The 25433-nt window shown below is 43.7% G+C and overlaps 1 protein-coding gene across 1 annotated transcript in view; it reads left to right on the top strand.

Annotated features, from left to right (window-relative positions):
- The window catches only part of TMTC2 (transmembrane O-mannosyltransferase targeting cadherins 2), a 340813-nt gene that overhangs the window by 193219 nt on the left and 122161 nt on the right, over positions 1-25433 (top strand). The window contains exon 3 of the mRNA XM_068170528.1: positions 5936-6764. Coding sequence (XP_068026629.1) covers positions 5936-6764 — 829 coding nt within the window. The remainder of the gene's footprint in view (positions 1-5935; positions 6765-25433) is intronic.

The raw sequence follows: 25433 nt of genomic DNA, 5'->3' as shown, positions 1-25433 counted from the left end.
TTTTCTTTTCTGCACTTCCTGAGTTCTGAAAATAAAACTTTGTGTGGTTAGCCTCAGTGATTTCGATATCTGGGCTGTCTCAACCATGTGCCATATTTAATGCTGCTTTGTGAAAGGGCCTAGGTGAGGTTAAAAGAGCAGTGTCTTGAAAATGCTTTGGATACTGCTTTAGGTGATGACTGAGCTTTGGCAGGGGCTGCCCAATCAAGAAATCTGCTGCAATGCCTTATTTAAGAGCAGTAAAATGGGTGAGGAATTAGGGTTTAATGCAAAGGAAATGTGCAATGTGGGTGGGTCATACGGACGGATTTTGGTAGTGAGATGAAAAAGGGTTCTGCAGTCACAAACACTAAAATTGCTGTGGTGGTACTTGACTGTTAGCAGGCAGGAGAGATATTAAATCTGATCTAAATCAGTGCTCACTTTTTCCCTGGATGAAAATGACTACTTATGAAAGGTTAGAGGATTTATGGGGGTGTCAAAGCACATGGCATATGGGGTGGATTAAGAGTCATGAGTATAGTAATCCAAATCCTTTCTGCCAAGCATTACAGAGGATCTCTTCCTGCTGCTGCTGGGCTACACTAAATGTAGTCAGAGGAGTACAGGTTGTCAGGAGGCTTAGGGGAAGGATTGCCAGTGAAAGTACTTGAATGAGCGTAGTTCATTTTGAAAGCACTTTCTTTGTAGGCAAAAGTCTTCTGGGGAACTGATTGTATTGCAGTAAATTTTAATAAACTGCTGTAATCAGTTGTTTGTTTGCCTGTTTGTTTGGTTTTCCCTTTGGCTTCCTGTAAAAAGCTTGGAAGAAAATAGAGGCAAAATGTGAGCTGAAGCTTTCTAGTTATTCCTGACTATATTAGTACAGAGGGATGATAAAGTCTGTGCAGAAGTTGTGAATGTTGAGAGAGGGGGAAAAAAAAGTGGAATGAGTTTGCCATTCCCCTTCTGAGCTGGCACTGTGTGTGATTAAAAAGAAAAGAAAGAAGGAAAAATAAAAGAAAGGAAAAGAGCAAGGAAAGGAAAGGAGAAAGGAAAAGGAAAAGGAAAAGGAGAAAAGGAAAGGGAAAAGGGAAAGGGAAAAGGGGGAAAGGGAAAGGGAAAAGGAAAGGGGAAAGGGAATAAGGGGAAAGGGGAAAGGGAAAGGGAAAAGGGGGAAAGGGAAAGGGAAAAGGGGAAAAGGAAAAGGGAAAGGGAATGGGGGAAAGGAAAAGGGAAAGGGAATAGGGGGAAAGGGGAAAGGGAATAAGGGGAAAGGGAAAGGGAAAAGGGGAAAAGGAAAAGGGAAAGGGAATAGGGGGAAAGGGGAAAGGGAATAGGGGGAAAGGGGAAAGGGAATAGGGGGAAAGGTAAAGGGAAAAGGGAAAGGGAAAAGGAAAGGAGAAAGGAAAGGGAAAAGGAAAAAGGAAAGACATCCTACTTAGATTTCTGTAAAGAAGTTTAAGTGTTAGGAGCAGTTTTAGTCGTGGTTGTAGACTGAGTTGAGATATCTTCTAAAATCTGAACATTCACAACGGCATGACAGTGTTACACAGGTGACTGGCAGCTCTAGTTAACGTGGAGTTAATGTTTAAAAGATATAAAGCTACTGGCTTTTGAAAAGATCCCTGTCTGAAGTAGTTTCTGGGGCAGAAAGATTGCAAACCGATTGTGTCTACAGCAACAAGATGTTTGCACTCTATTTCTGTAGTCAATTAATTAAGCTAAAGAATCCACCTGACCTCCTTCTTTGGTTAACTAGTATTTTAAGAGCATGATAAATTGATACACTGGTGTGGCAAACCTCCTCCTTGCATATCTCTGAACTCCATGAGTCAATGCATAGATATTTTACATGGATGTAAAATATTCAGCACACAAAGAAGGAGGTTTTGTTAAAGCATGAAACACAATACTACATAGAGATAAGCTGTGTTCTTGATAGAACTGAGAAGTGTGAGGATCCAGACCTTACAGATCTTAAATTTAAGCTTAAAAGAGAGAGTATGAGTAGTTACTCCAGCTGGGAGGATGGGCTAGCTCTGAGGTAGAAATTGTTTGCATTTCTTGGAGCAAGAGGCAAGCTTTTCATTGTTACAGTTTTATGATGTATGATGAGGATCTGGAAGTTCTTAGCAGGTTTCACTGGTATCCGTGAGGAATGGCCCTTTTGTCAAAGAGCTTTGTAATGTGAACTTCCTCAGCATCTAATTGCAAAGTGGAATGGTTAGATCTTCATGAAAGGGAGAGTTTCCTCCAGTTGTTCAGTATTAACAAAATAACAAAGCAGTCTGAGCAGTCCATGAAAACTCGTAAATGTCTTCCGTGCTTAGTACTTGGGATGTCTTAATCTTCCTAGAGGTATATAGTCTCCTAGCAAAGACCTGCTCTGAACTTCTAATTAAAACACATAAACTAACACCCACCCTCCAACCCCCCATATTCCACTTCCCAGCCTTTTCTAAGTGGCCTCCCCATAAGAGACTGTAGAAGTGTGTGGAAAAAGAGGGGGGGAAAATAAGTCACTTTCAACATTTGAGAGTTGTTTATGTACATGTTCCAAGGCATGAGTTTGGAAATAAGTGAGCCAGGGGAGTGGACAGACAAATTTTCATGTAGCAAAATATGCCAGGAATGAAAGGGCAAGTTGAAGCAGGGACATAAGGCTTTGCTGTGAGGGTATGCATACAAATCCGTGAAATCTGAATGATCTTTTTATTCCAGGCAGAAACTTAGTTGGGAGTTTCAGTGATAAACAGTTTATACAGCTTTATAACATTAAAAGCATTTAAACGCTCCTGGCAGGTAGGGATGAAACAGTACCTGAGGTGAGCTGCAAAGCATGATCCAGCTTACCAATAAAAGTGGGTTGTTACAGCAGGCTTTCCAGGGAATCTATTCATCAAAAAAGTGTGGATGTGGGGTTTGATTCATTCATTAGGAAAAAAAAATTATGTTGCTTTTCCAGGCTATGGAAACATAGCAAACTCCTGGCCAAGCTGTCAGCCCATGGCTCGGACAGCAGCACTCTGAGCTGGGTTAGGAACTGGCTGGAGGGCCGAACCCAGAGAGTGGTGGTGAATGGTGCCACATCCAGCTGGCGGCCAGTCACTAGTGGAGTCCCCCAGGGATCAGTGCTGGGCCCCACCCTCTTTAACATCTTTATTGATGATCTGGATGAGGGCATTGAGTCTATCATCAGTAAATTTGCTGATGACACCAAGCTGGGGACAGGAGTTGATCTGCTAGAGGGTGGAGAGGCTTTGCAGAGAGACCTCGACAGGCTGGACAGATGGGCAGAGTCCAACGGCATGAGATTGAACACATCCAAGTGCTGGGTTCTGCACATTGGCCACAACAACCCCATGCAGTGCTACAGGCTGGGGTCAGAGTGGCTGGAGAGCAGCCAGGCAGAGAGGGACCTGGGGGTACTGGTCGATGGGAGGCTGAACATGAGCCTGCAGTGTGCCCAGGCAGCCAAGAGGGCCAATGGCATCCTGGCCTGCATTAAGAACAGTGTGGCCAGCAGGAGCAGGGAGGTCATTCTGCCCCTGTACACTGCACTGGTTAGGCCACACCTCGAGTCCTGTGTCCAGTTCTGGGCCCCTCAGTTTAGGAAGGAGGTTGACTTGCTGGAACGAGTCCAGAGAAGAGCAACAAAGTTGGTGAGGGGTTTGGAACACAAGCCCTGTGAGGAGAGGCTGAGGGAGCTGGGGTTGCTTAGCCTGGAGAAGAGGAGACTCAGGGGTGACCTTATCACTCTCTACAACTACCTGAAGGGAGGTTGTAGACAGGCTGATGATGGTCTCTTCTCCCAGGCACCCAGTACCAGAAGAAGAGGACACAGTCTCAGGCTGCGCCAGGGGAGGTTCAGGTTGGATGTTAGGAAGAAGTTCTATACAGAAAGAGTGATTGCCCATTGGAATGGGCTGCCTGGGGAGGTGGTGGAGTCGCCGTCACTGGAGGTGTTCAGGAGGAGACTTGACAGGGTGCTTGGTGCCATGGGTTAGTTGATTAGGTGGTGTTGGATGATAGGTTGGACGCGATGATCTTGAAGGTCTCTTCCAACCTGGTTTATTCTATTCTATTCTAAATCTAATAAATCAAGCTGGAATTAATATGGCAAAAGGAATATTAATTTGGCTTTCCTTCATGTATAAAAAGTCCTTGTGTTTTGCAGGTAATTCTGATGTGAGTACAAAGACACTTTCACTATAAATTTGTTTGTTTCCTACTAATGCTTCTGTTGAATTCCTCCATGTTGCCTCAAAATCGAAGGAATGAATCCAACTGCCGTTTAATATTTTAGACTTCCCAAGGAGAAATTACAGGAATGTGAAAAGGATTAGATTTCTTCATGAGATAAGCAGACAAAGTATGATGACTAGACCACATTATGTCACTGTAACATCAGTAACCTGATGGCAAAAAGCTATTAGTAATTGACCTAAAATGGAGCAGCACAATCATCTGTGTTTCATGATATCAAGGAGAGCGTCCCCCCACAAAGCAGAAACATGAGCTATTTGAAGGAAGTAAGATAAAACATTCCAGTGTGAGGTCCTGCTTCTGAATAGCTGAGGAAACAGTGAATAACCATCTCAGGAATGTGTAGTGTGAGATGGAAAACCCAGACCTAATAAAATGAAAAATGACTGACAAATAATTCTTTGTAATGATGGGGGGAAAGATTGTCAAAGTGCTTACGCTCTATCTGCAGCTCTTTGACAAATAGTTCCTCTTTTCATGCAAAAAGCATGCTGAGAACTTGAAATATAAAGATAAACATATTTTAGCTTTTACAGATTCCTCTGCAAAGAAAGAGTAATCCAAACCAGCTTTCATTTAGGGTACCTCTGTAATTGAGAGCAGAACTTGAGCTCATCAGTTCTAGGAATCGGTGAGAAAATACTGTGTCCTGATTCTCATTTAGGCAGCAGTGGTATGTTCTGCAACCACTGGAATAAGCAAGTGCTTTGGGATGCTGCAGGGGGAACCCAACAAGCAGTTCCAGATGGCAAGTGTTGAGTTACCCCATAAATAAATGGAGGTTCTTCCGGTTGCTGGCATGATGCTGTAGGTCGGTGGAGGCAGCTGCGTGCTTTACTTAATATTATTTAGATCAGTTTGAAGTTGTGGAAGGTTTTTGTGTGCATATTTAAGATGATATGTGTAAAATAAAAACCAACCTATTTGTCTGTGAAATGAAAAATGAAGTGGGACTCGGTGGAAAGCAGATCTGAAAGTTCCAAATGAGCCCTGTAGGTAGGAGCTGGAACACCTAAACGTGGAATCCGTGTCTGTTTTCCTCTCTTGCCTTCTTGGGAAGTTTATTTAGTTCTCAGATGAAACACAGGATCACAGGATGTTAGGGGTTAGAAGGAACCTCCAGAGATCATCAAGTCCAACCCCCCTGCCAGAGCATATAATCTACCACAGGTTATACAGGAATGCATCCACATGGGTCTCGAAAGTCTCCAGAGAAGGAGACTCCACAACTCTCTCACTTTAGGAGAAACTTTCATTAGGGAAAACAGAACTGCAGCATTCTTTACACTTTAGATCTAAGGCAGACTGGATGTTTTGGCCACAACCATGTGCAAAGAAAGGATTAGGGAGAGTTTGTAGGAACCATTGTATGATTCCATAAATTCCTCTAAAACAGTGTTTTTAAAGGGTAAACAGCTAGATCTAAAGCAAGGATTGACAACTCTAAGATCTCTAGAGGCTTGACTCTAATGCAGGCTTGGTACAGCTTAAATGAAATAGCTTTGTCAACAGCATCTGCCAGCATTTTGTGATCCAAGTGTCAGAGGCCAAGATCTGTAGTGCTTGTTTCCACTACTGAAAGAAGTTGTAGCAGATATTTCTCTGTTCCTTTTGTTTATAATTTGCAGTGTTTTGGTTTATGCTGATGATTTACATTTTGTTGTTGTTGTTGTTGTTGTCTTTCCAGAGAAAGAATTTGACCCTCTTCTTCAGCATTGGTTTATTGACCTTTTGGGGGACTGTACTGCTGGGTGTCCGCTTGTACTGGATGGGCAACAAGCCCCCAAGCTTTTCCAATTCTGACAATCCAGCAGCTGACTCTGACAGTTTTCTCACACGTACGCTGACCTTCTTCTACCTGCCAACCAAGAACCTTTGGCTGTTGCTGTGCCCAGATACCCTCAGCTTTGACTGGTCTATGGATGCTGTACCTCTGCTGAAAGCAGTCAGTGACTGGAGGAATCTACACACTGTGGCCTTCTATAGCGGACTCCTCATCCTTGCCTACTTTAGCTTGAAGGGCTCCAGCAATGAGAGAGAGTGCAACGGGAGAACTGTAATGAACGGCAAGCAGAATGCTAATGGGCACAGCTGCCACTCAGAGGTGGAGTACAAGACACTGGAGGGGAAGTCCAGCTTTGCATCAAAAGAAGAGAATGGTATAAAAAAGCCTGAAATGCAGAAACTCCAGCTTCCTTCAACGGAGAACATTGTCATTCTGTCACTGTCTTTGTTAATAATGCCCTTTGTTCCTGCCACAAACTTATTTTTCTACGTTGGCTTTGTAATAGCAGAGCGTGTGCTGTATGTTCCTAGTATGGGCTTCTGCCTGCTGGTTACAGTGGGTGTCAGGGCCCTTTATATCAAAGCCCAAAAGCGCTTTCTGAAGAACTTGGTTTTTTGTTCCACTGCTGCATTAATTGTTTTCTTTGGACTCAAGACTGTTGTCAGGAATGGGGACTGGCAGAACGAGGAGATGCTGTATAGGTCAGGGATAAAAGTAAACCCTGCTAAAGGTAATTTTTAACTTTTTTATGGCAAATGTTTTATGTATTCCTGTTTGTCTTTGAACTGCCGGATTTTATCTGCTGTATTTAAAGGGGATACTTTAGGAAACCTCCTTCTAAGTTTCAGTGATGTGCACATTGGTAAATAATAAGGAAAAGCAGGAATTTACTTGGTTAGATGCTACAGGTTTGGCATTAACATGAAGAAAACAAGACCCTAAGGTAAGAGGATACTTTCCGTTTCGTTGATCTTAGTTTTGCCAGAACAAGAGGACACGGTCTCAAGCTGTGCCAGGGGAGGTTTAGGCTGGATGTTAGGAAGAAGTTCTTCACAGAAAGAGTGATTGGCCATTGGAATGTGCTGCCCAGGGAGGTGTGGAGTCATCATCACTGGAAGTGTTTAAAAAGAGACTGGATGGAGCACTTGTTGCCATGGTTTAGTTGATTAGATGGTTTTGGGTGATAGGTTGGACTCGATGATCTCAAAGGTCTTTTCCAACCTGTGATGCAAATAACATCAGTACCACATAATAAAAATGAGGAAATGGGGTCATGTTCTTGCCTAGGAGCTTACTGTAGTTCCTCCTGCATACAAGTGCTATAAAGGGTTATTGTCAAATACTTGCTCCTTCCTGTTAATGTAGAAATGTCAGGTATCTGAAACATTGCCCAGCTACTTCTCTCTAAGGCTGTACCTTTGCCATTGCAAAGTGTGTGACTACAGCTAGTTTAAGCAAATCCAAAGAGGCAATGAACTGGCTAGTTTAGGGACCAATGTTTAGCTGTGGGAATGTGGTTTCAGCCTATGTGGCAGATCCATGTGGGATCCTGAATTCCATGCTACCTGGCTGTACTGCTCCTGGCCTATGAGCAAGCTTACATGAGACCAGTACAAGTAATCACCTGTGAGTGCAATATGTAGGCATTGACTAAGTCTTTGCTATTCACAATTCATCAGAAGTAAGAAGTTATCCCTTGATTGAGCACAAGCCCTATGAGGAGAAGCTGAGGGATCTGGGGTCATTTAGCCTGGAGAAGAGGAGGCTCAGGGGAGACCTTATTGCTGTCTACAACTACCTGAAGGGAGGTTGTAGCCAGGTGGGGGTTAGTCTCTTCTCCCAGGCAACCAGCACCAGAGCAAGAGGACACAGTCTGAAGTTTAGGCTCGAGGTGAGGAGAAAGTTCTTCATGGAGAGAGTCATTAGCCCTTGGAATGGGCTGCCCAGGGAGGTGGTGGAGTCACATCCCTGGAGGTGTTCAAGAGGGGATTGGACGTGGCACTTGGTGCCATGGTTTAGTCATGATGTCTGTGGTGAGAGGTTGGACTTGATGATCTTTGAAGTCTTTTCCAACCTTATTGATTCTATGATTCTATGATTCTATGATCGCTTTGCCTTCCTGTGAAAGAAAAATTTGACAGCATTTGAATATACTGTGCTTGAGTTTTTCCAGTTCTCTGCTCAGAAGCCCATTATAGGATTCTGTCGGAGGTGTATTTCTTGGTTGGACAGTTACATGATGTCAGTAGCTGCAACAGTAAGAGGCAAATGCAGGTATTACTGGGGGCTGATAAGGAAAGGAAAAGTAGATGGGGCAGATAAGATGCTTTGCAAAGCAGCATTATAGTATCTTATCAATCACCATGAGAGTGGTGAAACCCTGGAATGTGTTGTCCAGGGAGGTGGTTGAGACCCCGTCCCTGGGGGTGTTTAGGAGCAGGCTGGCTGAGGCTCTGGCCAGCCTGATCTAATGTGGGGTGTCCCTGCCCATGGCAGGGGGCTTGGAACTAGATGATCCTTGTGGTCCCTTCCAACCCTGAATGAAACTATGAAACTATGAAACTATCAGTCTGATTTTGTAGCTCTTCTTCAGGTACTTTGTCCCCTTAGGTAAAAGCATTAAACTTGCTGCAGTTAGTGACTTTTCATTGACTGTGAACAAGCATGTCCCATTTATTTTCCTTTTCTTCCCCCCCCCCCCCCCAAACTAATGTAGAAATGCAAGAAATTAAGTAGCTGAGGAATGACACAGCACACCAGCGTGATTATGTGATGCTGTGAGACTTAGTTTAGCGACGGTGCGGAGCTCTCATTAAATTGTTGGCACACCTTGGAAAGAAAAGCGTGCGTGCATTTGATTAACCAGTTTATGTGTGTTCCATTTTGCTCCTTAGCAGAGAGCCCCAGATAGCTCAGACTGCATTAATAGTTGTCTGCTTGGCTGGAGCCAGTTTTTTGTGATTAAAAAAAAATAATTAAAATCTAGCTTTTGGCTGCGGTGTTGCCTGGGAATTAGGCTGCTGGGTGTTGTGCTCCCAGGAGACAAGGAGAGTCACTGGCATTGTACAAATCTCTGTATGCAGAGACTTCTGTATGTGTGATTGTCTGGTTTCTTGCCTTATAAGCTGACATTAAGTTTCTTGTAAGAGATGCAAAAGCAAAGACAGCGTGTCAGTGTGATGATGCAGACATGACTGAACCGACTGTAAATCTCCTTGAAATATCCTGTTAGACTTCTGCTGAATATTTACTAGGCCACACACATTGTCACACGGCTGGGTATCAGAAACTCCCAGCTAAATCGACCTGTCACCCAACTCTATTCATTATTGTGAATACTTCCTAGATTATCCCTGGCTTTGACTATGCTAATTTTATTTTCTATTTCTCAGACAATCAGGCAAGCCTGACTGGACTAGACTGGCTGCCAGTCCTGCCAAAGCATTAGGAGACCAACAATTCAAACTACCCTTCAGCAATTAAATGAGGTTGACGTAGGAAAAACAATTTATTTTTGTTTGCCTCTTCTAGTTTTGTGAATGGTAGTGATAAATAGGCTATTCAGAGGGTGAAACAATGGACTCCTCAGTCAGATGGTGGAGTGGAGAAGTGTTTTCCACCGTTTTATGCTGCTAAGAAGAGGCCGACAGTCCTCATTTCTCTGTTTTCCTCAGCTTCTAGCTACTCCTTCTCATGAGTATTTTCTTACTTTTGATCACTTTTAAGCAGCAGGATCATTTCCCCTGATGGTTCTGCTTTTCCTCTCTTCTCCTGCAAAGAGTTTCTGAACAGCAGCTACTTCTATGCTAGGCTAAAAAGTAGAGGGATCCCTTCAAAAACCCCATGTGTGGGAACAGGTAAAGAAATCTCTGAAGGCCAGCTTTGCTGCAGCAAGGAGCCTACTATTTTGTTCCAGATCCATCTGTATTCTAGCCTAGCAGGGTGAAAGCTGCTCTGTGGCTGGATGCTGTGCAACAGCATTGAGCTGTTGAGCTGTACTAATAACATTATTTGAGAGGCAAGCTATCAGTGCAGGTGCATTTTTGTACTAATGTGGTTGAACTGCTTCAGAAGCGGAGTTGTCTCACGTGTTGATGGCTTCTAATCAGGTCCTCTGCGTTGTAATCCATATAAGAATATAATCTCCTCTGTTGCTGTGAGACTTTCAAGCAAACTTTTTTCAGTGACTTCTTGGTCTCCAATCCTCAGTGTGATGATGTGGTGGTAGATAAACACCTCGACAGTACTTTGTTCTAGCCTGCTCATGGGCACCTTGCAAACTGTAGGCACAGAAGCAGTATTCTGCCTCAGATAGAAATCTCCTACCCCTGCAGGCAACCACAGCCTTCCTACAATTTACATTTCTTCATGCTGTTCTTGTCAGTCACTGGCTACATGAACCTTATAGCACTCTTTCAGTACTTAAAGGGGGCCTAACAGGAAAGATTGGGGCATTGTACTGATAGGATGAGAGGTAACAATTTTAAGGCAAAAGAGAGTAGATTTAGATTAATGAAGAAATTAATTACTGTCAGGATGGTGAGACACTGGAATGGTTTACCCAGAGAACTTTGGATGCCCCATCTCTGAAATTGTTCAAGGCCAGCTTGGATGAGGCATTGAGCAATCTGGTTTAGCAGAAAGCATCCCTGCACATGGCAGGGAGATTGGGACTAGATGATCTTTAAGATCCTTTTCAACCCAGACCATTCTGTGATTCTGTGATAAAATACTCCAAAGCATGGTGCTCAGCTTATCTCTCAAAAAGCCCCAGAGTGCACCATGGGAGAGTCACAGAATCACCAAGGTTGGAAGAAACCTCAAAGATCATCAAGTCCAACCTGTCACCACAGACCTCATGACTAAACCGTGGCACCAAGTGAAGTGAGTAGAAGGTGACAGTGCAGCCTGTGAGCTTTCCTGACAGTCCTCGCTGTGTGGCAGGCAGCTGCTGGCTCTTGGCTGATGGAGTCATAATGAGGACTTGAGATGCCTTAGCTGGGTCTGTTCTTCTACTGTTTTGCTTATGACTAGTATTTCAAATATCCTTCAAGTGATCTGAGCATTGCCTCATTACAGTTTGTCAGCACTTGATGGGAAAATAGGCAAGATTAATTAATGTAGTTTATGAATCCTGAAGTGACTGTATATGTGTTTTGACACTAGGGAGGGAAAGCTGCAAGAGTTCCTCTGTGCTGCCTTCCACTTAATGAGCAGCCCAAGTGATGTAAACCAGCTCACATTATTTGAGTGCTCTTTTATAGTGAAGGAAGTCTTCCAAAATGGAAAAACAAACAAAGTTGAAAGTGGGGGGTAGCCATCCCATATTTTTCAATTAAGCTGAGTCATTCTGTGGTGATGATTACCTTGTGTTTAATACAGAATTATAATGAAACACAAAATAATTGTTCTCATTACATCTTATTATCCCTACTTTTCCCTGTAGTGCCAAGAGGAGGCTTCAAAAAGCACCATCTTTTTTCTCCAAGCCATTTTGTACCTTGCAGTCCACATCATAATGATCTTTGATGTTCAGAAATAATTGCTACATTAAGGTGACCCAACACCAAAATGGTTGATTAGTTGAGTTTATTTGAATCATGGAGTGTTATATGGAAGTTTCTTGGTCTCTTATGCCTTAAGGATGGAAGGTTTAAAAGAAGGGAGAGAGAAATAGAAGAAAAGAGAGGGAAATAGGAGAAAGGAGAGAGAAATGGAAGAGAGAAAAGGGAAAGTGAGATCCATCCTTGGGTCCAGCAACATCTCATGGGATCAGTCCAAATGTTTTGTTCTTTAGTGGTGAGTGCCAGTCCAGCAAGGGCTTCTGTGCTGGACCCAAGATATTGATGTCCGTTTATACCCTTTGGGTGTGGGGGTGGCATCCCCGATTTACATAGAGAGATGGTGCTGATTTGCATGAGCTCCTTCCAGTGTAGTGTCCCTTACAGACCTTTCCCTGGCGCCCTTGCAGTGGGTTAGTAAGGGAATCAATTGAAGGAAAAGACAGATTCCCACTTACAGCAGAACTCTTCCCTTTGTCAATTAACCTACAATGAACAGGTCTGGCCTGGAGCTTCCAGAGGGACAAGGACAGGGCTGTTAAGGATCATTGAGGGCCATTGCCTGGCACATTATTTGAGTAATTAGAAAATCTCTCCCATTAGAAGGGCTCTCCTGACTGCTGGGGATGTGTTAGTTGTGAGGTCATATTTACTGATGACCTTTAGTCTCACTGTTTGCCTGACATTTGTAAGCAAGCAATTTCCTTCCTGAAAATAGTTGACCTTTTACACCAAGTCGAGTGCTTGACTTGAACCATACATTCAAGTCTTGCTACTTCATGATGTGACTACTCTTTTTGCAGATGCTAGGCTGCTTCTCAAAAGCAGTGCTGCCACATTCTTGTGATGCTATACACCGTCTGATAAGCCCTGCCTCACGTGTGACATTGATTTAAGACGGCATTAACAGCTCTGGGCTTCTGAACCAGTTTTGCCTGTTGTTCTGATGTTTGCCCTTCTTCTGTTATGCAATAGTGTCAATGCTCACATCTTGGGGAGGTCAGGAGGATGTGCATATGTGCTTCAGTCACGTCTTGAATCAGGTTTTGTTGTTCTCAGAGTTCTTCAGCGTGGAGAAGAGAAGATGCGGTGGGGACCTTACCACTGCCTTCCAGTACCTGAAGGGATCCTACAGGAAGGCTGGAGAGGGACTATTCATAAGCCTGTCTAGCAGCAGGGCAAGGGGGAATGGTTTTGTGCTGAGGGACAGTATATTTAGACTGGATCTTAGGAAGAAGTTCTTTAGTACAAGGGTGGTGAGACTCTGAAATAGGCTGCCCAGGGAGGTTGTGGTTGCCTCCCTCTCTGGAGCTATTCAAGACCTGCCTGGTGGAATGGAATGGAATGGAATGGAATGGAATGGAATGGAATGGAATGGAATAGAATAGAATAGAATAGAATAGAATAGAATAGAATAGAATGGAATTAACCAGGTTGGAAAAGACCTTTGAGATCATCGAGTCCAACCTATCATCCAACACCATCTAGTCAGCTAAACCATGACCAAGCACCCCATCCAGTCTCTTCCTAAACACCTCAGTGCTGGTGACTCCACCACCTCCCTGGGTAGCCCAATGGCCAATCACTCTTTCTGTGAAGAACTTCTTCCTAATATCCAGTCTAAACATGTCCTCGTGCAGCTTGAGACTGTGTCCTCTTGTTCTGGTGCTGGTTACCCAGGAGAGGAGACCAACCCCCACCTGGCTACAACCTTCCTTCAGGTAGCTGTGGAGAGCAATAAGGTCTCCCCTGAGCCTCCTCTTCTCCAGGCTAAGCAACCCCAGCTCCCTCAGCCTCTCCTTATAGGGTTTGTGCTCTGAACCCCTCCCCAGCTTTGTTGCTCTTCTCTGGACACCTTCCAGCAAGCCTGGATGCATTCCTGTATGATCTGGTATAGGTGATCTGGCTCTAGCAGCGGGGTTGGACTAGATGATCTTTCGAGGTCGCTTCCAGCCTCTAACATTCTGTGCTTCTGTGAATTTGGCTTATTTAATTTAATCTGTATAGCACAATGTTTGCCATACATTCTGAACTGAAAAAAAACCCACCCTCCTCAGTTTTTAATACTTTTTTAAGCCACTCAATTTCATTTTGTTGCCTAGTTGTTGTTGTTGAATAGTTTGTAGTGTTCATTTCCTCTTTATTTTACCATTAATAATACAGCAAGCAAATGTATTTGCTATACCAACTGGTTTAGGTGTTATTGTAAAGGAAGGAAGAAAAGCCATATTAATTAGTTCGGTTCCATTGACATCAATTTCTTATTGGTAAAAAGGCCTGCATCAGGAACAGTGTGGCCAGCAGGAGCAGGGAGGTCATTCTGCCCCTGTGCACTGCACTGGTTAGGCCACACCTCGAGTCCTGTGTCCAGTTCTGGGCCCCTCAGTTTAGGAAGGAGGTTGACTTGCTGGAACGAGTCCAGAGAAGGGCAACGAAGTTGGTGAGGGGTTTGGAACACAAGCCCTATGAGGAAAGACTGAGGGAGCTGGGGCTGCTTAGCCTGGAGAAGAGGAGACTCAGAGGTGACCTTATTGCTCTCTACAACTACCTGAAGGGAGGTTGTAGACAGGCAGAGGTTGGTCTCTTCTCCCACGCAGCCAGTACCAGAACAAGAGGACACAGTCTCAGGCTGCACCAGGGGAGGTTTAGGTTGGATATTAGGAAGAAGTTCTATACAGAGAGAGTGATTGCCCATTGGAATGGGCTGCCCAGGGAGGTGGTGGAGTCGCCGTCATTGGAGGTTTTCAGGAGGAGACTTGATGGGGTGCTTGGTGCCATGGGTTAGCTGTTTGGGTGGGTTGGATTGGTTGATGGGTTGGACACGATGATCTTGAAGGTCTCTTCCAACCTGGTTTGGTTTATTCTAAATAAAGGTTTATTCTAAAATTTGTTCTCACCCAACAGCTGCTGCTTTAGATTCGGGGGGGGGGGGGGGGGGGGGGGGGGGGTTTGGAGGGGGAAGAGAAAAAGAAAGAGAGAGGAAAAAAAAAATAAATCAAAAATTCCCTGTGTGCTGTTGCAGAGACTATACACTCTAGTCCTGAGCACTTGGACAGAAGTAGATACTAGAATCTGTTTTCATCTGATTTGACAGCTTGCCGTTGTTACCCTTATCTGCTCTTAGAAAATGATTTTTTGCTAAGAGTAGCTGTCAGGAAGAGGACCCTTCACTTCAGCAGACAGTGAAAATACCAACTCGAGTAGTGCAGCAAGCAAAAAGTAGTTAGAATGCCTTGTTAGCAAACTGGGTAAAGAATCCATGTTTCCCTCAGACAAAAAGGATGCAACATAGTGTTTTCCACTATGAATATTTTTGTATCACTAGTGTTGGAGACATAAAAGATGATAAAAGGATAAGAGTCATAGAAGCCTGGAGGGTTGGAAGCGACCTTAGAGATCATCTACTCCAACCTCCCCTCCATGGGCGGGGACACCTCTCAACTAGACTCTGCCACTCAAGGCCTCATCCAACCTGCCCTTCAACACCCCCAGGCAGGAGGCAACCACAATCTCCCTAGGCAACCCATTCCAGTGTCCCACCACCCTTGTACTGCAGAACTTCTTCCTAAGATCCAGCCTAAGCCTACTCTCCTTCAGCGTCAAACCGTTTCCCGTAGTCCTTTTGCTAGACACACTGATGAAATATCCTTCTCCAGCCTTCCTGTAGGATCCCTTCAGGTAATGGAAGGCAACTATAAGGTTGCCTGGGAGTCTTCTGTTTCATAGGCTGAGGAACCCCAAGAAATACTTGAAAGGAGATGTTCAAGAAGGGATTGGACATGGCATTTGGTGCCGTGGTTTAGTCATGAGGTCTGTGGTGACAGGTTGGACTTGATGATCTTTGAGGTCTCTTCCAACCTTGGTGATTCTGTGATTCTGTGTGTGTCTTTGAATATTCTTCTTCTTATAAAACCTACATTATGCTGACAAGAAGCTGTCTTTTCTAATAGCTTTAGAGCTTTGTTTCTTGTAACTAGGAATAGAATAGAATAGAATAGAATGTTACATGATACTAATGTTATTTGCTTCACAGGTTGGAAAAGACAAAGAATGGAATGGAATGGAATGGAATGGCACGGAATGGAATGGAATGGAATGGAATGGAATGGAATGGAATGGAATAGAATAGAATAGAATAGAATAGAATAGAATAGAATAGAATAGAATAGAATAGAATAGAATAGAATAGAATAGAATAGAATAATAGAAAGAATAGACCAGGTTGGAAGAGACCTTCAAGATCATCAAGTCCAACCTATCATCCAACACCACCTAATAAACTAAACCATGCAACCAAGCACCCTATCAAGCCTCCTCCTAAACACCTCCAGTGATGGTGACTCCACCACCTCCTCGGGCAGCCCATTCCAGTGGGCAATCTCTCTCTCTGTGTAGAACTTCCTCCTAACCTCCAGCCTAAACCTCCCCTGGCACAGCTTGAGACTGTGTGCTAGTTCTCTGACACACAGCTAGTTGTTCACCACACTGTTTTTTATGTCTCCTAGAGTAGAGCACTGTGTATTTTTAACACCACATTGGACATTTTAAAATACTCTGAGCATTTGGGATTGCATTTTAGTGTTTTGATGCATATATTCTTTTTTATATGCAACTTGGCAGGAAAACCCAAAGTCATCTTTGGGCCATTAGTCCAAAATATCACTCTGCACAGTAATTATTTCTTGCTTCTTTGGTTCATTTCACTTGAATAACAATAAAATCACTCTGAAGTGGTAAAGGTCTGACTCAACATTGCAGTGAATGGAAAATGCTGGTTTTGGAAAACAAGGCTTGAGAGAGAAAGTAAACTCAGTGCACAGATTGCTGTAAACCAGCAGATATATGAAGTATAAAGTTTATTGTTATGCATTAAAGTTTTGCATTTTATCACTGTTAGGAAGTATTAGTAATTTAAGTATAGCATCTAGAATTAGGTATTCTCCTCAATTTAAGAAAGATGTTGGCTTCCTGGAATGTGTCCAGGGAAGGGCAGAGAGGCTGGTGAGGGGACTGGAGTACAAGCCCTATGAGGAGAGGTTGAGGGAGTTGGATTTGTTTAGCCTGCAGAGGAGGAGGCTCAGGGGAGACCTTATTGCTGTCCTGAAAGGAGGTTGTAGCCAGGTGGAGGTTGGTCTCTTCTCCCAGGCAACCAGCACCAGAACAAGAGGACACAGTCTCAAACTGCACCAGGAGAAGTTTAGGCTGGATGTTAGGAAGAAGTTCTTCACAGAAAGAGTGATTGGCCACTGCAGTGTGCTGCCCAGGGAGGTGATGGAGTTACTGTCCCTGGAAGTGTTTCAAAAAAGATTGGATGAAGCACTCAGTGCCATGGTTTAGTTAATTAGATGGCGTTGGGTGATAGTTTGGACTCAATGATCTCAAGGGTCTTTTCCAGCTTGGTTAATTCTGTGATTCTGAGTTTGCTTTAAGTTTGCTAATGAGCTCCTCTTTATCCTTTGAACAAGCCACTTCAATCTCTTTTTTCCCTCTGGAAACAACTTATTCTGCCTATTTTCATTAGAGGTGCTTGTTTAAAGATGAAAAGTTGGTGTTGGTGATTCATTATTGTATTAAAACTTCTCCACTTTTATGACAGTGTAATGCCCCTGCTAAGCTAGCTGCCAAATAAATGTCCAGACATAGTTATCTAGAGTTATCTGGGTGGAATGGCTGACACACTGGATGGTTGTGCTGCCATTCAGTGAGACTTTGGCTGGAGAGTTGGGCAGGGAGAAATTGTATTAAATTCAACAAGGGGAAGGAGGCCAATGCCATTCTGGGGTGTATTAGAAAGGCTGTTGTTAGCAGGTCCAGAAAGGTTCTCCTTCCCCTCTACTCTGCCCTGGTGAGGCTGCATGTGCAGTATTGTGTCCAGTCTGGGCCCCTCAGGTCAAAAAAGGACCTCAGGGAGCTGCTTGAGAGAATCCAGCACAGCAGAGGAGTGGAAAGTCTTCCTTAGGAGGAGAGACTGAGGGACCTGGGGCTCTTTAGCCTGGAGAAGAGGAGACTAAGGGGTGACCACATTAACGTTTTTAAATATGTAAAGGGTGAGTGTCAAGAGGATGGAGCCAGGCTCTGTTCAGTGATGCCCAATGGACAGGGCAAGGGGCAGTGGGTAGAAGCTGAGGCATAGGAAGTTCCATGGAAACGTGAGGAATTTTTGTTTTCCCCCTGTGAGGGTGCCAGAACACTGGAAGAGGCTGCCCAGGGGGGTCATGGAGTCTCACTCTCTGGAGATACTTGAAGGCCATCTGCATGCGTTCCTGTGTGATCTGCTGTAGGTGATCCTGCTCTGGCAGGGGGGTTGGACTTTCAAAGTCCCTTCCATTCTGCGATTCTGTGAAAAGCTGAAGAAAGGGATTTTATCACTCTCCTTCCCTGCCACCTCTATTTCCATACTAGTGTAGATACGTATTGCCTGGCAAATCTTAGCAGGCTCTGTCTTGCCTTGATCAGTGTTTTAAACCAAAACAAACAAAACCTTGAAGTGTCTTGCAAGGCTGCTTTCTGGGTGTGCACTAATTTGCAGTTTCCAAGTCTGATGTACTTCGTTTGAGCACACTGACAATTCCCTTGCTTTGACAAACCCATGCCCTGATTTCCCTCCTCTGTAGCTGTAGCTGTAGCTCCTCTGGCATGTTTCCAGGATACAGTCCCCTTTGTTCTCCTTTCCTGAACAGGTGCCAACACCATCCATCTACTTTGAGATTTGAGGGTCAGGGCTAAAATTTCAGTTGGTTAAGTTCACCCTTCCGTTTCTGCAGGAGACTGGCTTACAGGTCACCACTTGGGCTGTAAGAGATGATTGTGAAATACATGGTAGATAATGTTTTTGTAGAACTGTGCCTTCTGTTAAAAAAGTTATCACGGTCCCCTTCTTGCCTGAGGCAGTTTGGTGCTCTGAAGAGTTAGAATAGAATAGAATAAACCAGGTTGGAAGAGACCTTCAAGATCATTGCGTCCAACCTATCACCCAACACCACCTAATCAACTAACCCATGGCACCAAGCACCCTGTCAAGTCTCCTCCTGAACACCTCCAGTGACGGTGACTCCACCACCTCCCCGGGCAGTCCATTCCAATGGGCAATCACTCTCTCTGTGTAAAACTTCCTCCTGACCTCCAGCCTGAACTTCCCCTGGCACAGCTTGAGACTGTGTCCTCTTGTTCTGGTGCTGGCTGCCTGGGAGAAGAGACCAACCTCTGCCTGTTTACAACCCCCTTTCAGGTAGTTGTAGAGAGCAATAAGGTCACCCCTGAGTCTCCTCCTCTCCAGGCTAAGCAGCCCCAGCTCCTTCAGTCCCTCCTCATAGGGCTTGTGTTCCAAGCCCCTCACTAACTTCGTTGCTCTTCTCTGGACTCGTTCCAGCAAGTCAACCTCCTTCCTAAACTGAGGGGCCCAGAACTGGACACAGGACTCGAGGTGTGGCCTAACCAGTGCAGTGTACAGGGGCAGAATGACCTCCCTGCTCCTGCTGGCCACACTGTCCTTAATGCAGGCTAGGATGCCATTGGTCCTCTTGGCCGCCTGGGCACACTGCAGGCTCATGTTCATCCTACCATCAACCAGCACCCCCAGGTCCCTCTCTGCCTGGCTGCTCTCCAGCCACTCTGACCCCAGCCTGTAGCACTGCATGGGGTTGTTGTGGCCAATGTGCAGAACCCAGCACTTGGATGTGTTCAATCTCATGCCCTTGGACTCTGCCCATCTGTTCCCCAAGGTTAATCCTGAAGTATCTGGGGTATCCATAGTTCTCCTCTTCTTCCACTTGTATTTTTCTTCTCCTTTGACCTCCTCTCACTTCCCTGCATGATTTGAGTTCGTCACCTCTACAAAATACAATTCCTTGTATCATGAGGCTTTCAGGTCAGCACCGTTCACTGCTTTTTGTCTGACCCTTGTGAAGCTTTATTGATATGAAAACTTTATAGCAGTAATGGCTTAGTGTTCATGTGATTGCAGTGCACACATAGCTATGGAAGATGTGCAAAGGTGTGATTGGGCTGTGCTCTGAACAGAACAATGACTAAATGAGATGTTAAAGGTACTCTGCTCTTCAGCAAACATCAGTTTGAATCATCTGATTCATAGGGTAGCCTTTCCAAAAATCACTTTAGTTTGAGGGATGGGGTGGCAGAAGTGAATGGCATGGAAGGTGGTAGGTGTAGGAATTTCTTAAGAGTGGCAGAGCTGCTGTGTGTTGAAACACTACCAGGCAACCAGCATCAGAACAAGAGGACACAGTCTCAAGCTGTACCAGGGGAGGTTTAGGCTGAATGTTAGGAAGAAGTTCTTCATAGAAAGAGAGATTGGCCATTGGAATGTGCTGCCCAGGGAGGTGGTGGAGTCACCATCACTGGAGGTGCTTAGGAAGAGACTGGATGGGGTGCTTGGTGCCATGGGTTAGTTGATTACATAGTGGATGGATGATAGGTTGGAGTCGATGATCTCAAAGGTCTTTTCCACCCTGGTCTGGTCTGGTCTGGTCTGGTCTATTCTATTCTATTCTATTCTATTCCCTGAAGTAAACTCAGGCAATTATCTCCTTTGAGAGCAAGATTTCCACTGAAATAAAATATAGTCTATAGTTATCAGTCTTTCTGGCAGATGAAAAGCTATTTCCTGATACACTGAAGTGTGCCAGCACATACTGAAAGGTAGAAAACTCTTGTCATCAAGGTCTTGCAGTGGTTTGAGCTTAATCAGGGTATCTTCAGATTTGCTTTGCAACTTTGAAGTTGGAAGACATGTTTCTTCCTGAACTTGTCTGTTGACTAATACAGAGTGAGGGCTGTGCTGCACATTCTTGATACACAACTAAACACAGCAAGGAAGTGTTATTTGATCCTGTAACACCTCAGACAAAGGTACTGCTGAGAATTTCTTCATAAGGCAGTCTGACATATGTAATGAATCAGACTATCTAGGAGAAGTCTGAGTGTGCCTGCCATTTTTCTTTAATGGCTTGCTTTATTCTGGGTGCTCACTGAAGACTCTGTTAATGTGATGTTTACTCTTCAGTCAGAGAGTGGAGCCCTCACATGCTAAAGATTAGGTTCATTAAAGCTAATTGGATTACCAAAATCTGCAAGCATATCCTATGCAGAACGGGAAGCCCATATTCTAGATGAAATTGAGTAAATGGCAAAGTCTTAAGAACACTTTACAAGCTCCTCCATCTCTCCCCTCAGGTTCAATGAGCTGGCAGAGCCACTGTACTTTCCTTTGAGGAGACCTTAATTTTATGTAACATAGCAAGTGGAGTGGGTCTATCAGGAGTGGGTCTATCAGGCAGAGATGCTGAGCATAGTAGAGAGTGTCTTCCATTCATACGTAAGTGTCTCAGTCCAGAGAGGGAAGGAGACTCAGTTCTTTTGAATATTCCTGCATTATGAAATTAGAGGCACAAAAGAGGCCAAAATATCAACAGCTAGACTATTTAGTACACAAATAAATTGGATGGATCAGGAGAGAGAGGGAGAATAGGGAGAGAGAAGAGGAAAGAAATTATATTACCACACCCCTCACCCCCCAAGACAGTTTGAGTCTGTGGAGAAAGGCTGCTGCAGCTTTGGCATAGAGGAGATGTTGTCCTTGCTGGCTGTGCTGTCCTCTGAGCAGCCTCTTCAGCTCCATGAGTTGTAGCAGGTGGAACTTAGGACATGGAGAGAGGGTTCCTCTTGATCTGCTTCTTCCAGGCTCCATAGTGATGTCTCTGTCATTTTCCTCTCTCTGGTATTCTCTCCATTTTTCTTCAGAACAGCATTGCCCCGGGCTTTTCCTTCTCTCCTGTTTTCCTTCTCAGCAGCATTGTCCAGGTCTTTTCCTTCACTGTGTTTTCCTTCTCCTGTGTTTTCCTTCTCCTGAGCCAGTCGTTGCTCAGATATTTTATACAGTTTTTAGGTATGAGTCCAGGTGGTGAATATGCATATTCCAGAGAGTATGGATAGCAGTGGCCTCTGGCCATTATTTCCAGGGCAGCTGCAGTCTGGTGAGCAGTCTTTATCTATGCACCTTCCAGAGAGTCGTTCCAGTGGCGTCTGCCCAATACACATCAGCTATTGTCTGGGCAAGCAGCAAAGGTAATTTTATCTTTCTTGAGTCACATCAAGAGAGACAAAATTTAGTCTCTCACACCATGCATCAGGGTTTCAAAACTAAGAAGCAAAACTGAAGCACTGCCAGCCAAAAGCCAGTTGGTTCAATACCCACGCTGACGTGATGCTGGATAGCTTTTAGAGGTCTGCAATAACTTTCAATTATGTTTTTATTTCACCTGCTGTCATTCCAAAAGCCCTGGATCAACAGCATGTTGAACAAACTGTATAAATAACACTCAATGAAAAGAGGAATAACATATTAAAGTTAGGAGGTGGTAAATCTCCAAAACAGTCTATGTGAACGTTACCATGTACCCACTGATATAAAAGAAAAATCAATGTATGAAATAGATTAACCTCTAAATTATGGCTGTAATAAACCCATTTATTCCTTGAGGAAACAAGAAATGGGGCACTTTTGCTGTTGAGTTAGCAAAATGAGGTAACTTGATAAAAATGTGTCTGTTAATAAAGGAGGGGTTTAGAAGAAAACTACTGCAAATTCTGTGACATAATTCATGATAATATTTTGGGAAAAAAAAATACTGTTCCTTTGGAATAATAATACATGCCATAGTGCAGAAGAGAGGCAACACCTGTTGCTTATGTTCGTGTGGAACCTCCTCTGCTCCAGCTTGCACCCATTGCCCCTTGTTCTGTCATTGGACATCACTGAGCTGAGCCTGGCTCCATCCTCCTGACACTCATGCTTCACATACTTGTAAACAGTATCACAGTATCACAGTATAACTTAGGTTGGAAAGGACCTCGAGGATCATCGAGTCCAACCTATCAACACAGACCCCATGACTAGACCATGGCACCAAGTGCCACATCCAATCCCCTCTTGAACACCTCCAGGGATGGTAACTCCACCACCTCCCTGGGCAGCCCATTCCAAGGGCTAACAACTCTCTCAGTGAAGAACTTTCTTCTCACCTCAAGCCTAAACTTCCCCTGGTGCAGACTGAGACTGTGTCCTCTTGTTCTGTTGCTGGTTGCCTGGGAGAAAAGACCAACCCCCTCCTGGCTACAACCACCCTTCAGGTAGTTGTGGACAGCAATAAGGTCTCCCCTGAGCCTCCTCTTCTCCAGGCTAAACAATCCCAGCTCCCTCATCCTCTCCTCATAGGGATTGTGCTTGAGGCCTCTCCCCAGCCTCGTTGATCTTCTCTGGACATGTTCAAGAGTCTCAATGTCCTTCTTAAATATGTTCATCTATATTGGGTATGATCTGTGGAAGAGTGGACAATGAAGTAATGTTTGAGTGGATTTGAGTATACTATAGGTGTGTGAGATATGTGAATGTCGCCTTTGCTCCTGTGCTTTGATGGCCTCATCGTTGGTGCACAGTTCAGTAAACAGAAGGCAAAAGGTAAATATTACAAAGCTGTTTGGTGCAGAGCTTGCCTTTTTTTTTTCTCCTGTGCTGGATAGGGTTTCCAACAGGGGAAAATCTGAATTTGGAATTACAGAAGAATTTGTGATATGTGTATACTTTAGAATCTCCTGAATTTTAAACATTGTATTGCAATTTCAGGTATTACAGATTGATATGATGATGATGATGATGATGATGATAATAATAATAATAATAATAATGATAATAATAATAATAATAATAAAGCTATATAATAAGGGGAATAAAAACCTATTTTAGATTGCAGAATCACTGGCCTAGTTTCTTGTTCTTTTAAGAATATTGATTTTTAATTTCTCACTATATACCAATGGAAAATAGTTGAGTGCTGAAATTTAGTTGGAGGCATAAGGTATGTTTTTAATAGGCATGTGGCTCCATTTGGGAATGTTTTTCTTTCTGTTCCTGCATACACATAGAGTTGAACCAAATTGTTTTGCAAGAGAAACTGGTCTTGAGATACAGATTGGGACATTGGGTGCCAGCAATGTAGGTAATAATCAAAATTCTTTGCTTTTCCTCAGGTTAGTTGCATTACTTCAGACAGAAAATGAGTGAAAATGCCTTTAGCAGCTGTGTAGCCTCTTTTCCATGCAGACCATCCTCTGTTTCTTTCCCTCATACACCAAAAACCAGGAGGATGTGGTCGCTGCAGATAATAGCAGTTCATAAGTTCTAGGGCTGTGGGTATGTTCTCTACAAAACCAGATTTATCCTACAAAAAGTTCCATGTATCTTCATCTCCAGCCAGAACTAGGTCCTTAATCTTCTTCTGTTTTTAAATAGATGGGAAGATTTATACCAAGCTTTTATAGTTTGGAGAAGTGAAACAGCTTGGTTTTCATGGTTCTTTTAATGATAAATTGGGAGATTATTGTGTTTTATGTTTGCTCTTTTATGCTACTATCACTTCTAGGATACCATAGCAAGTTACAAGTTCAGACAAAAGTCTAAGTGGAATACATTTCTGCTGTCTCCAGCATGAGAGGGACATTGAGCTGCTGAAGTGGGTCCAGAAGAGGGCCATGAAGATGATCAGAAGGCTGGAGTAGCTCCTTTATGATAACAGACTGAGAGAGTTGGTGCTGTTCAGCCTGGAGAAAAGAAGGCTCCAAGGACACCTTATAGCAGCCTTCTAGTACCTGAAGGGGGCCTACGAGAAAGCCAAGAGGGCATTTTTAACAAGGGGTTGTAGTGATAGGATGAGAGGGAATGCATTGAAACTTGAAGAGGATAGATTTAGACTGGAGTTAAAGGAAGAAATTCTTGACAGTGAAGGTGGTGAGACACTGGAAGAGGTTGCCCAGGGATGTTGTGGATACCTCCTCCCTGGAGGTGTTCAGTGTTAGGTTGGATGGGGCCTCAGTGGGTCTGGTGGAAAATGTCTCTGCCCGTGTCAGAGGGGTTGGAACTAGATGATCTTTGAAGTCCCTTCCAACCGAAACCATTCTATGAATCTATGACCAGGGAAATAAATTCAGGATTCTGCATGTATGCTAATAAAGAGTTTAACTCTGAGTGAATCTGAGAATGTTTTTAGCAGCTTTATTTCATTAAACAAGGGAATGGTGGAACAGTTGTATGACTTTTCTCAATTTAGTGCTAAATAACTTTTGAATTGTTTTTCATTTTAAGAACTACTCAGCTGATGTGACTCACAGAAGGGGGATAGGTTCTTTTCTCATTGAAATACTGTGTTTGGGTTGGGTGTTTTTTTGTCTTTACCAAATATGTTGTGCACAGTTGGATGATATTATTTATGTGAATCCTAAAAGGATTCCATCAGTTGTTTGTTTTGGGGTTTTTTGGTTTGTTTTGTTGTTTTTTTTCCCAGCAATGATTAGTTTATTCTGCTTGGAGGAAAATAATGTGTTTGCTGCTATTTCCGTCCCCACGGGAGGATGCTTCTGCATCAAACCACAGCAGCTTGAAAGCAATGTACTTTCCAAGGGGGGAAAAAGAAACCAACCAACCACATATCTGAAATAATTATCAGGCTGTTTAGCAGCATTATGTTAAAACTTCATTGAAAGTTTGCATTACTCAGGTTTGATAAAAAATTCCTATAAAGAAAGGGCTTGAGTAACTGAAGCAGCAGAGTTTAACTGCTACTGGAGCTAACATTTATGGCTGGTACATCTGGAGGCAAGAACAGCTTGCCATATACTGTGTGTTTGGTGGAAAAGCCATGCATCATCTTTTCATTATTCTGGCTCATAAAAGGCAATACTTGTGAAAATAGAACTGTTTCATGAAACAACTTTGTATGTATAAACCTAATTTGTTGGGTGGTTTTTTTTTTTCCATGTGTGCCCAC

Source organism: Melanerpes formicivorus, unplaced genomic scaffold (genome assembly GCF_026170545.1).
Source record: "Melanerpes formicivorus ecotype bairdi unplaced genomic scaffold, bMelFor1.0.p_v2 SCAF_3, whole genome shotgun sequence".
NCBI lineage: Eukaryota > Metazoa > Chordata > Aves > Piciformes > Picidae > Melanerpes > Melanerpes formicivorus.
Note: the sequence above shows the minus strand (reverse complement) of the source record. Positions and strands in the feature narration are given on the sequence as shown.